At 46.0% G+C, this 16467-nt stretch overlaps 3 protein-coding genes across 9 annotated transcripts in view; 2 read left to right on the top strand and 1 right to left on the bottom strand.

The window, feature by feature from the left end:
* Window positions 1–2514, top strand: part of DAP3 (death associated protein 3) — a 56803-nt gene extending 54289 nt beyond the window's left edge. For both annotated transcript variants that reach the window (XM_074980881.1, XM_074980880.1), the window contains one exon: window positions 2133–2514. In XM_074980881.1, coding sequence (XP_074836982.1) covers window positions 2133–2218 — 86 coding nt within the window. In that variant the 3' untranslated portion in view covers window positions 2219–2514. The remainder of the gene's footprint in view (window positions 1–2132) is intronic.
* A 670-nt stretch (window positions 2515–3184) lies between these two features.
* On the top strand, window positions 3185–15106 carry MSTO1 (misato mitochondrial distribution and morphology regulator 1). Of its 2 annotated transcripts, XM_074980878.1 has the most exons (14): window positions 3185–3481; window positions 4516–4645; window positions 4924–4993; window positions 6986–7061; window positions 7951–8005; window positions 8979–9120; window positions 11266–11383; window positions 11476–11610; window positions 11768–11920; window positions 12673–12804; window positions 13049–13233; window positions 13890–13994; window positions 14081–14196; window positions 14779–15106. In XM_074980878.1, the coding sequence occupies exons 1-14, from the start codon at window positions 3200–3202 to the stop codon at window positions 15012–15014; spliced, it is 1935 nt and encodes a 644-aa protein (XP_074836979.1). In that variant the 5' UTR covers window positions 3185–3199; the 3' UTR covers window positions 15015–15106. The 2 variants fall into 2 exon arrangements, with proteins under 2 accessions (XP_074836979.1, XP_074836980.1); XM_074980879.1 differs by lacking the exon at window positions 4516–4645 and having other exon boundaries at window positions 3419–3481.
* A 135-nt stretch (window positions 15107–15241) lies between these two features.
* The window catches only part of LOC142003705 (GON-4-like protein), a 101511-nt gene continuing 100285 nt past the window's right edge, over window positions 15242–16467 (bottom strand). For all 5 annotated transcript variants that reach the window (XM_074980869.1, XM_074980870.1, XM_074980874.1 and 2 more), the window contains one exon: window positions 15242–15899. In XM_074980869.1, coding sequence (XP_074836970.1) covers window positions 15750–15899 — 150 coding nt within the window. In that variant the 3' untranslated portion in view covers window positions 15242–15749. The remainder of the gene's footprint in view (window positions 15900–16467) is intronic.

The following is a 16467-nucleotide window of genomic DNA, read 5'->3' as shown; positions in this document are numbered from 1 at the left end:
ACAAGGTTCTTGAAGGGGCTGGTAAACCTGTACCCTCCTCGAAAACTGCTACCACCGTCGTGGAGTTTGGACTTGGTATTCCACACGCTATCGGGACCACTCTTCGAACCATTAGCCACGGTACCCCTCCCACTACTTACCATGAAAACAACCTTTCTTCTTGCGATTACGTCAGCCTGCAGGGTGAGCGAGCTCGCAGCAGTGATGGCAACGCCACCCTGCACAATATTCTCAAAGGAGATGGTGACCTTGCGGTTACACCCAGCCTTCGTTCCGAAAGTTTCCTCGGAGTTCCACATTAATGAACCAATAGTATTACCCTCGTTTTACCCAAAGCCTCACAGCTCCAGCAAGGAGGCGCACCTACATCTCCTAGATGTGAGGAGGGTGTTGGCCTTTTACATAGACAGAACTAAGTCCTTCTGGAAAACGGACAGGCTTCTGGCGTGTCTCGCTCCCAGGTCGAAAGGGGAAGGCCTCTCTTCCCAGAGAATTTTAAATCACATTGTGTCCTGTATAAAACTGTGCTACGAGCTTCGAAAGACTCCTTTACTAGCCCTGCCTAGGGTTCACTCCACCAGAGTGGTGGTGGCATCAATGGCCTTCTTCAAGGGAATCGCATTGAAAGACATTTGCAGAGCGGCAACTTGGTCATCCTACAACACCTTCGCCAAGCATTATGCCCTGCATCGGGTATTTGATAAGGATACCCGTCTGTCAACAGCAGTCCTCTCGGGGGCAAGCTGCACATGAATCGAGTACCCACCTCCTTACTTTGGGTTACTGCTGGGTAGTCACCTACTGTGGAGCACCCACGGGGACCTCGAAGAAGAAAGAGAAGTTACTCACTTGTAGTAACGATGGTTCTTCGAGATGTGTCCCCGTGGGTGCTCCACTACCCGCCCATCCTCCCCTCTTCGGATCTCTGTCTGGTGTTTTTCATGAGCATCCGGAGCAGTTGGTCAAGGAACTGGCGGGGACTGGATCGCGCACATGACCGGGGGCGTGCAAGGGAGCGGCGCGCATCGGCACATGTGCAATCCAGTGGAAACTGCTAGAAGAATTCCGATCTGCGGCGCCGGGCGAGCCCGACACCTACTGTGGAGCACCCATGGGGACACATCTCGAAGAACCATCGTTACTACAAGTGAGTAACGTCTCTGTATTCTTTTTATAGCTAATGCTGCCAGAAATAGGAAGGGATGTAAAACCTCATGCTTCAAGTTTCAAGCCAATTGCTAACTATTAGGATGAAGTAGGGGAGATGGGGATGGCAAAGGCCATTGACAGATTGCCCAGAGAGAGATTGAGATCAGTTGGTAAACTGTGTGCAGACAACCAGTATTTGACCATGGCTAAATCTAAGCATCTGGCAATGCAGAATGTTGGCCATATTTTCAGTATGTAGGATGCAACCTGGGAAAGCAGTGACTCGGAGGATTGGGGCGTGATGGTGGACGGTCAGCTGATCATGAGCTCTCATAATAATGCTGTGGCCTAGTACAATCCTTGATGACATAAAGAGGGGGCTCTCCAGCAGGAGTAGCAGTTATTTTACATCTGTATTTAGCACTGGTGTGACTACTGCTGGACTACTGTGTTCCATTCTGGTGCCCACAACTTAAGAACCATGCTGGTGAATTAGCGAGTGTTCAGAGAAAGGCCATGTGAATCATTAAAAGATTACAGAATGTGACTACTAATGATGGATTCTACTTTTCAGTCTATTAAATGATGAAATAGAAGGTAAAGTGTGACTTCATTAGTCTAAGTATCTGCAAATAAATGAACACATCAGTCTTGGCAGAGAAACACATAACATCACCTACTGACTAGAAGCGAGGCAAATTCAAACCAGCTCTGAGGAACAAATGTTTGATATAGTAATTTTGAAACGCTTTACTGATGGTTGGGGTGGAGCTTCCATAATACCATTTAAAAATGAAGATTGGATATTTTTCAAGAGCGATTGTACGAATTCTTATGGGGAAGTTGGTGCTGTCAAGCCCTCTGACAAGATGGTTACAGTGGTCCCTCATGGGCTTGGACTCTACATTAGAATCCTAACATAATTGAAGAACTTGTTGATGCTGTGATATTGACAAGGTTTCTTTTTTCTCTGTCTGTTTCAGCTAGAACAGAAGAAGGGGAAAAGGAACTGCTTTTTCTCAGCAACTCCAACCCTGGACAGCTGGAACGGATCTCTGCTTATCTCTGACACTAAAGCAACTGTAGTGGCACCCACTGCTAGGTTTTAATCATCATCATCACCACCACCACTTGTGTCTCTGTCATAGATGGCCTATTCAGTTTGTAGAGCTAGCTGAGCTATCTTTCCCAGTGCTGCCATGATTTATGCTCCTGTGTGGAAAGGCTGGCTGAGGAGAGCTCTGCCCCAGTCAAGTAGGGGATGCAGGGAAAGAATAGGGCGGGGGAGAGATGCCTGTATAGAGGGTCTATAGGAGAAGCTAGGATGAGGATGTATCAAATAATAAATGGAGCCTGGTGTCGGTGTGCAGTGGCTAATGAGTGGTCAGGGATGGTAAGCAAGCTCGAGCTGTTGGTTCTCCTGGCTAAGCATTCTGTGAGGCTAGCAGGATGGAGGATGGGGGAGAGGAAAGGGGGTCCTGGGGCTGGGAGAAAGGAGAGCCTGGGTAGGGGACAGTTGGAAGGAGGGGCCTGGGGCCCTCTCTCTAGACAGCATGGGGGGGTGACAGAAGAGTCCCAGGGAGGCTGGGGCCTTGGGGCAACCTCTCTGGGGCAGCACGTGGGACAAAGGGGGGGGGGGGTCCTGGCGCTGGCTCTCTGGGGCTGGCTCTGTGGGGCAAGGGGGGCAGGTCTCAGAGCTGAGTCTCTGAGGTGGCATGTGGGTGAGACAAGGGGATCGTGGGGCTGGCTCTGCGGGGCAAGAGTGGGGGGTCATGGAGCTGGCTCTCTGGGGCGGCATGTGGGGCGGGGCGGGGCGGGGGTCCCGGGGCTGGCTCTGTGGGGCAAGGGGGGGGGTCTCGGAACTGGCTCTCTGGGGCAGCATGTGGGGCGGGACGGGGGTCCCGGGGCTGGCTCTGCGGGGTGGCATGTGGGGCGGGGGTCTCGGAGCTAGTTCTCCGGAGCGGGATGGGGCGGCTTGGCTGAGGGCGAACCGGAGCAGGTGCCGCCCCACGCACGCGCCTAGGCCAACCGCTGCGACGCCCGACGGACGATGAAGTTTGCTTTACGGCTACGTGACCCTGCTGGCCGCTTCCGTTGTTGCTGTCAATCACGAGAAGGCGCTCTCCTATTTGGCGAACATGTTGATTGGCAGGACTCTCCCAGGGCAACTGCTTCAGCCAATGGAGTCGACCAAGCAGACTGCGCCCGCCCCTGGGCCGTCCTGCGTGCGGGTCGCAGCATGTTCGTGACGGGCGGCCCCCCACGCGCGGCGCTGACACTACAACTGGGCAGTTACGCGGGTTTCGTAGGCGCGCACTGGTGGAACCTGCAGGTGTGGAGCTACCGGCCCCGAGCCCTCCCCGCCGGGACTCCCTCGGACCGCCTCGTGTCTCCTGCCTGCTTGCTGTGCCGTGCCCGGCCTAGCCTGGCTCAGCTGAGCTGCGCCCCGGTTCCTCCTCGCCCGGTCCCGCAGGCGGGTCGGGGGTGGGCACAGTGACGCGAGGGGGTGGTCTGCGTGTGGGGCGGGGGGGTAGTGAGAGGGCTGGTGCGTGGGACGGGGGGGAAGTAGGGGGGCTGGCTGGTGACGTGACGTGACGTGACGGGGGGCTCTAAGAAGGACAGTGAGAGGCTGGCTACTTGTGCTACATAGTGGAGGGTTCTTTCTGTGGGGAGGGCACTAGCAGGACTGGTCAGTGGTGGGATGCGGGAAGAAGCTGTTGGCAGGGGAAACGTTATATTCTGCTCTCATAGAAACATTGTTTTGTAAATGAATGCTTACTGATGTTCCCATGAGGTTCAATATTGTATTTAGCATTGTTAGTGAATCCTCCTTAATTTTCTCATGAAATTCAGTATTGTTTTGTTACTGAAATGCTGTTCAGGTTCTATACGACTGAATAACTCTACTTCCCTGTAACTTACATTCTGTTAATAATCTATTGGTACTTTACCTCCTACTCAATAGGGAATTACCAGAGTGGAATGTCATATGAGCAGTAGGAATTCAGTTGAGCTGGAGGAGTGGATAAAGGGAGTATGAGAAACTCTCCCCTAGTTTGTTGGGAGGAGGGGTGAACAAAGGAGGAGAGAGGTATAAGTATAGCTCACTTTTTGTTGCAGGGTGTGCAGGCTTTGAGGAGAGATCCCCCTGCACCTTACTTGGCATGCCAAATAAAGATTCTTCTTCCACTCTCGGTGTGTTATTGGGCCCGCATTGCACACCGAGCATGAACTGCCACTGTGTCACCTTAAGAAGGAGGCAACAAAGCTGTGGGGAGAGTAGTGAAGGGGTGGCCAGTGCTCTGCGGGTGTGTGGGAAGAGTTGCTCATATCCTGGTAAAAATCTCCTGTTGCTCCATCCCGCAGGCTGTGGCATTGCAGTGTGATTCTGAGGGTCAGGAACGCCAGATCTGCCCTGATGTCCTGTACCGGGCTGGGCGTACCCCCAGTGGACAAGAGACATACACGCCTCGCCTCATCCTTACAGACTTGAAAGGTGGATGGGGGCTGAGTGAGACCCATGGATGGTGCTTGGAAAGGACATGGCCCAGTGGGGGAAGGCAGCCCAACAGACAGGACTTTGCTGCTGTCCTTTCAGCTAGAAGCATCACTGTTATCCTGCTCTTGGGCAGGCCCAGTATGCCAGGGAGTAGCTATTCTCAACCATCTAAAGGAGTCTTCTAGAATTGTGAATAGGCTGGGATTTCTTAGTGTCATTAGTTCCAAGCACTGCAGATGCTAACAGCAGCTTTAGTAACCTATTCTCTTGTGCAGAAAGCCTGAACTCTGTGAGACAAGATGGATGTTTGTATGGGGACACAAAACTAGACACCTCTGTAGCATGGTGAGTGTTACCATTTGTTCTCTCATCCTTGTCACAAGAGAGATTACTCTGTTGCAGTGGTATGTGACTCTTACCCCTTTAGTCTGGTGCCTGCATTTAAATCAAGTTCAAGGGAACCTCATTTGGATTGACAGTCACTGACCCACAGAAAAATCAGTTGGGAGCAATACACAAGTGAAAAGCAAAAAGGAGGGGGAAAAAATAGGGGGAGAGGGGAAATGGGAGACAGAAGTATCCTGCCAATTATCTGTAGATACAAGGCTTGGTTGATGGTACCCATTAATCCCTTCCAGAACAAAAATATTGTTTATTTTAGTGGCTGGGGGGTCCTAGTAATAATCTAGGGCCCCCTGTTCTTCCCTCCCAGACAGAAAGAAGAATGATGGAGGTAGTGTTCACAGTTCTTTGGGTGAGGGGAACTTACAAGTGGGAACCTAATATGGTGAAAGGGAGCTAGAGCCCCTTGTATGGGATAGGGGGAGCACACACAGCCTCTGCAGAAGAGAATGGGGGAAGCTTTGCTGGGGAATTAGGTGGCACACAGACCACCTGGAGTGCTATAGAAACTAGCCATATTATTCTGAAAATGTATTTATTGTTCAAACCAACTAGCTACACTCGGCCAGCCAAATGCGACTAGCATGTTGGACTATGTCATGGAGGGAAACATGACTGGAAGTTCACAATTTTTAGTATGGAGGGATGGGGGAGTACGAGCATGAGAATAGTGAACCTTTGTATGGTAGAAGACCAAGTAAGGGGAGCACAGAGACCTTGACAGGAAGTGTTTGTTGGGGGAGAATTGTAGGAAATCCCTGTACAAAAGGGGATGATTGGCAGGTGGCACATAGAGACCATCGGTAGACTGGAGAGGTGCAAGCAGCCCCTGGTGTGTACAATAAGCTCAGCTTATGCACACTAAGAAATGAGTACCCTCTAGTATCTTATCCTACTTTGCCATCTGCCTTGCGGTCTCCCTTCAACCCAGACTAAATGTTTGTTGTTCTTAGATTGTAAATTCCTCAGAAAGATTTTGGTTCCTGTTTGTATGAAAATGACCTAGTATGTTGTTCATACTACTGGACTGCAGCTAACTAATAATCTAGTTCCTCCTGCTACACATCATCGTAATTAAACATTTGAGAGCTCTGTTCAGAGCCTGAAATTATGTCCCCAGCTGGATTCACAGCTCTACTTTCAAGCCCTCTTACATTTGAAAAAGCCCTCTTCCCCTCACCACTTGCTCCCTCTGCCATGGCCTGCTATAAGTTTTAAACTGACAGGTGTAACCTCTTTTACTAAAGTCCCAGGACTGGAGCAAACAGAATTCTTTCTGCTGCTCTGTGAAGTTAGAAGGAATCATTCCCTGTAGCTTATTCTCAGTATTGTCCACTAGGACATGGGTGCACAAAGTGGGGGGCCAGACCACCTTGGGGGAGCCTGCAGGGGAGGGGGTTAAATTTTTGTTGGGGGGGGGGTGCGGCACAATCAGTTGCTGGGTTTCAGACTCATCCAGCTTGTTAAAAATGTTGAAATACGTTCCTGTATGTGTATTCACATTTGTATACTGATTAAGTTTTTACATTCTACAGCCTTATTTTCTTAAACATGCCAAAAGATTTTTTTTTTTTTAATGAACACAACTGAAATGTCCATCAGTTTGGATTACATTAGACCAGTTGTGGGGGCAGGGCCCTGCTAATTGGAGGGATGATAAGTGGGTCCTGGTGTAAAGAGGTTGCTCTGAGGTTTCTTGCATCTGTTTCTGAAACAGGCAGTATTTGCTACTGTAATTAGTTAGGAATTGCAACAGCAGATCACTATTCTTATTACCACTCAAGACTCAGGTTCTATTTAGTTTACTAGATCTAGCCTGTAAGCTTTTCAGATGGGAGCTCTTGCTACATGCCTGTAGAGTGCCTAGTGAGACCTTGCTCTCTGAGGCCTCCTTCTGCGCCAGTACTATAAATAATAAGGTGATGTATTTTACAGGCAGGGTAATCTGATGACTCATGAAGAAGCCCTTCCAGCAAAGAATCTTTTCCTCCAGGACCTCAGCAAACTGAAGGTGAGAAGTCAGAACTCAAGGTGTATATATGTAATGGATTTTATTTAGCTTCTAGAACCAGAAATGGTCAATTTAGAATTTTTGTCATGGCAATAAGTGTTATGGTTGCTTTTCTCATTGTTAGTTTTTGATGTCTAAATGGTTCCACTCCTACTACCCCATGTTCACACTTGACCAGATGTTGTTGCTCTGCACGCTTTTTTTTTTTTTTTGTGAAAAAACATGTGGTTGGAATTAGTTCCTCCTTCAGCCATCCTAAGGTCTTTCTGAACATATCAATAGAGCAACTGATTGCTCCATGTCTTCAGTGACAGAGAGACAGGGATCCTGCAGCAAATGCAGGGCTATTAGAGGGAGCCAATACATGGGAGTGTAGGTTCTGGATTTTGTTATGGCTGATGGGTATAGGAAGGAAAGCTGTTCTTGCACACACTATGTAAGAAAAGTACAATTGTAAATGGAATAGCCAGCCATTGGCATTGCACCAACAATATTTTTAGAGGGCTCGACAGCTATGAAAGGGTTTTTTGTCTAGTGTTCAACTGTCTTCTGCAAAGCAAAGATGAAACGTCCATATAACATCCCCATATCTTGGTATTATTCACAATCCAGGATGATGATCTACCATTGGTGTTCATAAGATTACACTCCTAGTACCTGTGGCCTGCACTGAACCAGCTCTTGCCTGCATCACAATACTACTATTTGTATGAACTACTTTGGGATTGCTCAGGATGAAAATCAGTAGGGAAATGAATTAAACTTTTTGTGCTTGATAGCATACCATAGAAGCACAGATGCAGATTAAGTTCCCCATCCTCTCCCCCACGGTATTGCTTTGTTATAGATATGCCCTTGTAATATCTGTCTCTGGTGCTTTTTGTTGCAGAGATGTATGGCCACTGATGGCGACATTGGTCCCACAGCGCTTTCTCCCAGCAAAGGTGTGTAAGTTTTTCATGCTTCTATGTATGTTGAGGTCAGACATCATAGGAATGGAGAATTTGAAGAGCTTGAAATGGGGAAGGGACTTAATTGTAGTCCCTTGTGAGATTATGATTAAAGAATTTAAGGATGGCCTTAGTGGGTCATACCAAAGATGCACGTAACAGAGTCCTGTCTTCTGACATTGGCAAGTGCCAGGCACCCCAGAGGGAATGAACAGAACAGGAAATCCTCAAGTGATCCTGTCACCTGTTCCCGGCTTCTGGCAAACAGAGGCTGGGACACCACCCTGCCCATCCTGGCTAACAGCTATTGATGGGCTTATTCTCCATAACTTTCCTAGTTTGTTTTGGTTTGTTGTTTTGTGAACTACACTCTGGGCTTTCACAACATTCTCTGGTAAAAAATTCCACAGCTTACACAATGTACAGTCAAAGTACATTTGTTTAAAACCGCTTGCTTATAATTTCATTTAAGCCCTAGTTCTTGTGTTATGAGGAGTAAAGAACACTTTATTTACTTTCTTTACACTTGTCATGATTTTATTGATCTCTAGCATATCTCCCCCAGCCTCTTTCCTAAGCTGAAAAGTCCTCATATTTGAGCTCCAAATTCTTCATACTCCCTTCCATGACTGCTTTCTTCTGTTGGTTGGTTTTGTACACCAAAGTTGAGGTCTCATGCTCTCTATTTATCACAAAGTATTCTGTGCACAGGTAGGTCTTACTACAATGCTATTCTGTGGCTGAGTTTGCATCAGAGGCAGGGGTTTGGGATAATGCCCTGGTGTGAAGGCACAGGATAGAAGTGTGGAACTAGATTACTTGGCTAACAAGATTTGTGTGAAGGATGGGGAGCTTGGATTAAAAACACACACGCTAGCAGAGCGCCTTGTGACACCACATCTGGGTCTTTAGATGCTAAGTGTTGAAAGGATCCTGCAACGTTGAACTTCTGTGAATATTCTTGCAGATGGATCTCAGCTCCCTCCACAGCTGCCTGTTTATCAGCAAGACTGCCATCTGGAAGGCCACATGCGGGTTTGGTCTGATTACCTCCAAGTATGTCTACACCCCAGAAGCAGCTTCGTGATACATCACTACAACTCTGATGGGTATATTCGTTTCACTTCCACTGCAAAATGTGGCAGCATGGTAGCTTCAAGAAGGGGCACGGCTACTGACTGCAACATAGAATCATAGAAAAGTAGGACTGGAAGGGACCTCGAGAGGCCATCGAGTCCAGCCCCCTGCCCTCATGGCAGGACCAAGCACTTTCTAGACCATCCCTGAAAGCCATCTATCTAACCTCTTCTTAAATAGCTCCAGTGATGGAGATTCTACCACCTCCCTTGGCAATTTGTTCCAGTGTTTGATCACCCTGATGGTTAGGAACTTTTTCCTAATGTCCAACCTGAACCTCCCCTGCTGTAATTTCAGTCCATTGCCTCTTGTTCTATCCTCAGAGGCAAGGAAGAACAAGTTCCCTCCCTCTGCCTTATGACACCCTTTTAAATACCTGAAAACTGCTATCATGTCCCCCCTCAATCTTCTCTTTTCCAAACTAAACAAGCCCAATTCTTTCAGCCTTTCTTCACAGGTCATGTTCTCTAGACCTTTGATCATTCTCGTTGCTCTCCTCTGGACCCTCTCCAATTTCTCCACATCCTTCCTGAACTGCGGTGCCCAGAACTGGACACAATACTCCAGCTGAGGCCTAACCAGCGCAGAGTAGAGCGGGAGAATGACTTCTCGTTTCTTGTTCACAACACACCTGTTAATGCATCCTAGAATCATGTTTGCCTTTTTCGCAACAGCATCACACTGTTGACTCATAGTGGTCCACTATAACCCCCAGATCCCTTTCTGCTGTACTCATTCCTAGGCAGTCCTTTCCCATTCTGTATGTGTGACACTGATTGTTTCTTCCTAAGTGGAGCACTTTGCATTTGTCCTTATTAAACTTCATCCTGTTTACCTCAGCCCATTTCTCCAGTTTATCCAGATCCTTTTGAATTATGACCCTATCCTCCAAAGAAGTTGCAACTCCTCCCAGCTTGGTATCATCTGCAAACTTTATAAGTGTACTTTCTATGTCAATATCTACATTGTTAATGAAGATATTGAACAGAACTGGTCCCAAAACAGACCCCTGTGGAACCCTACTAGTTATACTTTTCCAGACGGATTGAAAACCATTAATAACTACTCTCTGGGTACAGTTATCCAGCCAGTTGTTCACCCACCTTATAGTAGCCCCATCTAAGTTGTATTTGCATAGTTTATTGATAAGTATATTATGTGAGACCGTGTCAAATGCTTTACTGAAGTCTAGGGTATACCCCATCCACCGCTTCTCCCTTATCCACAAGACTCGTTATTCTATCAAAGAAAGCTATTAGATTGGTTTGACATGATCTGTTTTTAACAAAACCATGCTGGCTGTTCCCTAGCACCTTACCACCTTCAAAATGCTTGCAGATGATTTCTTTAATTACCTGCTCCATTATCCTTCCTGGCACAGAAGTTAAGCTGACTGGCCTGTAGTTTCCCGGGTTATTCTTGTTCCCCTTTTTATAAATGGGTACCATATTTGCCCTTTTCCAGTCTTCTGGAATCTCTCCCGTCTCCCACGATTTACCAAAAATGATTGCTAAAGGCTCAGATACCTCTTCTATCAGCTCCTTGACGATTCTAGGATGCATTTCATCAGGCCCTGGTGATTTGCAGACATCTAATTTTTCTAAGTAAATTTTAATTTGTTCTTTTCTTATTTCAACTTCTAAGCCTACCCCTTTTCCACTAGCATTCTCTATGTCAGGCATTCCTTCCGATTTCTCAGTGAAGACCGAAACAAAGAAATCATTAAACATCTCTGCCATTTCCAAATTCCCTGTTACTGTTCCTCCCTCCTCACTGACCAATGGCCCTACCCTCTCCTTAGTCTTCCTCTTGCTACCAATGTATTTGTAAAAAGCCTTCTTGTTTCCCTTTATGCTTGTAGCTAGTTTGAGCTCATTTTGTGCCTTAGCCTTTCTAATCTTGCTCCTGCACGTTCGTGTTGTTTGCCTATATTCGTCCTTTGTAATTTGTCCTAGTTTCCATTTCTTATACGATTCCTTTTTTATTTTGAGATAAATAGAGATCAGCGTAACTGAACATTTGGGCCCATGGGCGCAGAATGTTTTTTTGGTTTTTTTGTTCTTGCTAAAAGACCCAGACAGAGAGGGATTAAATGCTCGCCTTTTCCCTTCTTTTAGTGAGTCCAGTCAACTAGAAGCCTTTGGACAAGGGGAAAGCCTCCTACATGACCCCAGTTACCTAGAGGAGCTAGAAGACCGATTACACTTCTTTGTGGAAGAGTGTGATTATCTGCAGGTACATGGTTGTACCTTGACCTGACCTGGGTGGGGAACTCTTACCAGTTGAAATTTTGGCAGAAGTTCAAACATTTGTCCTTTTTGGTTTAGGGTTTTCAGATTCTGTGCGACTTGGACAATGGATTTTCTGGAGTTGGAGCAAAGGTGACAGAACTTCTCCATGATGAGTACTCGGGGAGAGGTATCCTAACATGGGGATTGATGCCAGTCATTCAGAATACTGGGGTAAGTGGGCTGTTGGAAAATATTTATTCCTGAAATCAGCACTACTGGTGCCTAAGGCAAGGCCAAATTAATTGTGGGTGGGGGGAGAATCATACTTAATTTATTAAATTATGTGTCAAACAGAGCTGTGTGGATTTTTAGCATCTTTTGCTTGCAGGTGTCCCGGAAGGATTTTTACAGGCTGATGAACACTGTCCTGGGAATTGTCCATCTCTCCAGTCACAGCTCACTCTTTTGCCCACTGTCACTCAGTGGAAGCCTGGGACTCAGACCAGAACCCCCTGTAACCTTTCCATATGTACATTATGATGTGAGTATATACAGTCACTGATTGCATGCACAGACTGGAGCTTTTGGGAACCTATTCTCCTGGGAAAGGCCTCACAACACATCTCATAGAGCTGGAAGGGACCTCCATAGGTCATCAAGTCCTGTCCCCTGCCCTTTTGACAGGAGCAAGCACCATCCCTTTTTTAAAATAAATCTATTTGCCCTGGATCCCTAAATGGCCCCCTCAAGGTTTGGGCTCACAAGCCTGGGTTTAACAAGCCACTGCTGAAACCAATGAGCTAGTACTTTGAAGGTGATTATGTAACATTTCTAAACTGGTTCAGAATTGTAATCTCAAAATAACACTGGCTCATACATTTTTGATTAAATCAGAGTGCAAAATTAATTTGCTTAAAGCTCAAAAGTGTGTAGATCAGGGACCTGCTCTCAGTCACCTGAAACCCACAACTTTCTATAACTATTCCCTACCTAGGAATGGCCATAGCACAGCTGTTCTGCAGGTCATCCCTGTATTCTGTCATTGGAAAAATTACTAAAGGTAATTAGCAAGAGCAAATTATTTTTTCACCATCTTTCTGCAGCATGAATGTCAACAAATCATTCAGGCTTTAAAATAGGACAGGAGTAGTTTGTATCATCTGAGCTATTTTGCTCTGCCTGGGTTATTCCTAATAGAAATGCCTCCAGTTAAGGAATGGAAGAGTCTGTAATTTAATCTTAAATGAACTTTTCCTTCTGTAACTTTACACTGGTTCAATTCGTCTTCTGTAGGCCTCTCTAAAGTACCACAGCAGTGCAATCTTGGCAACAGCACTGGATACCCTCAGTATTCCATACAGACTCTATTGCTCCCAGTGTTCCATGGTGCAGCTTGCTGATGCATTTAACATCTCTGGGAGAAAGGTAAGAGTTCTGAGAAAATCATTATCATGAAGCCTCTCCACCCTTGCTGTGTCCATTGGTGTAAAGCAGAAGTGATATGGTGAATGTTATTGTGGCTCTTGTTTTGCGCACATCTCTTAAGCATTATGTGCACTTACCTCTTGTTGGCAGAATCTTTTCTCTTGCCTGTATGGGGCATTGTGGACATTTATGGAACATGCTATTACAGACTTATATATTGACCTGTTTTCTCTTTGGCTATCAGGTTGTGACTGCAGGGGCTGCTATGCCTTTTCCTATGGCATACGGTCAGTCCCTCCCCGATGCTTTGTGCCGCTACCATCTTGCAGTGCCATGGACATCATTGTCCTCATGTGGGGATCAAAAGGAAAGCTGTTGTTTTACTCAATCTGTTGTGTTAAGAGGAATTGCCAAAGAAAATTATACAAGGTAGGAAACTAGTGGAGCACATATACATCTTTTAGAGCTGGCCCCTAGCCATGGTGCTCTGACATTAGGGGTTTCTTGAGAGAGAGATTGAGTGTCCAGACTTTAAATCCTTGCTGGTCCAAGATAGCTGAAGCAGGTAGGGTTTAGGATGTGGGGGATGTCTGCTTCTCCTCTCCGGTTACTGCCAGCCAGGTGTGAGTGAATAAGGCAAGACCTCAGTACTAAGGCTACTGTCTACACTAGAAAACTGTAGATATTCAATTTTACCTATGCCCATTGCATAGCTAAAATATACTTATCTGCAGTTGACTTCCATATCTGTCTACCGTGACGGAAGGTCAAGGAGAGTGTTTTTCTCCCTTCAGCTGTTCTTACTCCTTGCCCCTTGTGAGGAGCACAGAAGTTGATTTTGACCCCGACGGCATCGTTTCACACATGTGAAATCAAACCCTGGAAGATTGACACTGAGTGGGTTGATCTTCCACAGTACTGTAGATGTAGCCTAAGAATTACAGGACTTCTTGCATTGTTTTAATACATTATGCTTGTTTTAGGGCAAGATGGAACCATTCCTAGCCCTGAGGCTCAGCCACAATTACCCATATCTAAGTTTGGGCATGCTTATTTATTGTCTATTTACTTGTTTTTCTTTTTAGTAATCTGCTTCCAGCATCACAACCCAAGACTGCCCTACATGCCTGTGATACTGGAGAGGAGGTTCTGGGAAGCTACTTACATACACAGTGCCCAGAAACAGTCAGGTTAGTGATATGCTGGGACTGCTTGGTGGATTAGTCACTGACTGGGCAGTGGTGGGTAACTTTTGCTCACTGTGTTTCCTTGGCAGTGCCTCATATTTGCTTCAGGACCCCTGTAAAGTGTTACCCCCATACCCCCAGTTTTTCTCTGCTCTTCTGAACAAGCAAGGTTTCCTCCTGGACAAGCTTCCCAGCTGTTCAACAGGTAGGATACACTCACATGCCTTTTTGTGACAAGCTGTTCAGTACCAGGCAGTTGCATTGAACTAAGATGTAAAGGAGTTAACTTGTTTAAAAGGAAAAAAAAACTACTGGAGGAGGTACAGTAAATTCTTTCATATCCAGCAGCCTCAGGACTGTGAGTGTGTCAAATATTCTGGATAATAGAGCAATGCATAACACTAAAGAAAAACGAGATTAGATATTAAACACATAGATACAGAGAACTTTATTTACCAACAGTAGAATTGTACAGAGTAAACTTATACTGTGTTTATTTGTATTTACTTTCACTCTACTGTACTTATGGGAAAACAAACAAATTTACTTATGGTTAAAATGCTGGTTGAGAGTTCTAGATGACAGAATGCTGAATATGAAAGAGTTTACTGTATTAAATAAGCAGGGATCTCCTGAAACTAGTCATTTTCAGTTGTGGGAGCAAGCCCTGCCATCATCCCTGGGCTGAGCACTTGTTTTCAAAGTAGAATGTGAAGTGAATATAGTGACATACTTTGAATGTGATAGATGACTCAGGTGAGATTTTTCTTCCCCCTCTCCCCCACAGCAACTGAAAGCATTCCTGTACTAACTGTACTGCAGTCATCACCCATTTTGTACAGTGCTCTCTACAATTTATACAAGGAGCTGCATCAAATAGATGTACGGCGCTGGGCTGGCTTTTTTTCTGCAGGTGTTGAACTTTATGATTTTCAAGAGGCCCTCCATGATCTCAGAACCCTCTCTCAATGCTATAAAACAAGCTCTGGGTTGGATGAATCTGAGGATGAAGACTCAGACTAACTCTACTGCCTGTCACTTTAGTAAGAAAAGAAACGTACAAAATCAGTGTTGAATTAGGGCATGGGCTTGAAGAATAAAATGGCTCTACAAACTATTTGAGTTGTGCTTCATCTTTTACACAAAGAGCGTGGCTTTGGCCAGTTGTAATGCAAGCATGCACTTTCAGCTTAATTCAACTTCCTGCTCTAGCACAAGGGAGGGGGGTTTGCTGTGCTTTAAAATGATAGACGGAACTACCACCATAAATTACTTCTGCATCGAGCTTTTGAATGAAAATGAAATGTACAAAATTGAAGCACAGGAAAGCATTTACTTCACACAAAACCAGGAACTATCTTATGATACAGTAATTTACAATTTTCTTATCTGCAATAAAACACTAGGAAGGTGTTCAATTTAAATCTTCATTACACAGGGGTGCAGAAGCCAGGATGCTGCCCCAGTGGAGACTTCATAAGCTTTTCTTTTATTCATGAAGGTCACATTTGCAGAACTTAAGCACTGTCAAGACAACAGTCCCCTACTAATGCTTTGTCGGTCACAAACTTTATTGGACCATTGCGCAGGAATGAAATTGTATCATGGATGTAGCGAAAGTATCAAAAAATAAGGTGCCATTTGAAGTTAGTCCTGTGCAAATATTCCTATCTCCACCAGCCCACCCATCTAGAAGGAAACTGGCCAGTACCTACATTTGTGATGTAGTAGTTTCTCTGTCCATCAGAATAAAATAGCTTAGTCAGCCTGTTCTTCTTCAGAGAGGAGGAGATCCTTATCTGACATCTGGTCAGTATTGCTGGTGCTTGTTGCATCTTCCTCATCCTCAGAGCTCCCATCACAGGATGTATGAAAGAGCCTCATCAATTCTCTGAACCGGTGGGACACCTGACCAAGGCAAGAGATTTAAGATTAAATAAGCCATGCCTTAAGGCAGAGAGATGTCCAACATGTGGCCCATGGGTCAAAATCCAGCCCACCAAACCTTTACAGCCATCCTGCAGTGCTGGCAGTGGCACCACTTAAACCAACTGGGTGGCTCTGAGCCACATGTGCCTCTTTAATGTGCCATTTGCAGCTGCTGTCACTCGTGCCTCCTCCAGCTCTGTGCCCTGCTACACTAAAAATGTAAACCTCAATTTAACTGATTTAACAGCCAGCAAGAGAGAGATGTCCATTAAACCAATTAAATTGCAGCCTATTACTTCAGCATGGCAGGTGGGAAACAGAGTAGGAGGGCTGGGGGGAGGAAGCTGCATAGCCACAATGAGTAGGAGCTGGTGGGCTGACAAAGGTGCGGTGGATGGGGGGGGCACCAGCACATGGAGCTCTTGTGTAAGATAATTCTGGGGTTGGAGCTGCCATGGTTAAGACTGGGGGAGTGGGGAACAGTTTAGGACTGCAAGGGATTTAAGCCTGGGGGCAGTTTGGGGCTGCTGTGGGTTATGCCTGGTCT

The sequence above is a fragment of the Carettochelys insculpta genome, chromosome 30 (assembly GCF_033958435.1).
Source record: "Carettochelys insculpta isolate YL-2023 chromosome 30, ASM3395843v1, whole genome shotgun sequence".
In the NCBI taxonomy this organism is placed as follows: domain Eukaryota; kingdom Metazoa; phylum Chordata; order Testudines; family Carettochelyidae; genus Carettochelys; species Carettochelys insculpta.
The sequence above is the reverse complement of the archived record's forward strand: the minus strand, read 5'-3'. Positions and strand labels throughout refer to the sequence as shown.

Coding starts and splice junctions, on each gene's coding strand:
- MSTO1 (XM_074980878.1), top strand. CDS start 3,200: ATGAAGTTTGCTTTACGGCTACGTGACCCTGCTGGCCGCTTCCGTTGT. Junction 11,611..11,767: donor CAGTCATTCAGAATACTGGG/GTAAGTGGGCTG, acceptor TTTTGCTTGCAG/GTGTCCCGGAAGGATTTTTA. Junction 11,921..12,672: donor TTCCATATGTACATTATGAT/GTGAGTATATAC, acceptor CGTCTTCTGTAG/GCCTCTCTAAAGTACCACAG.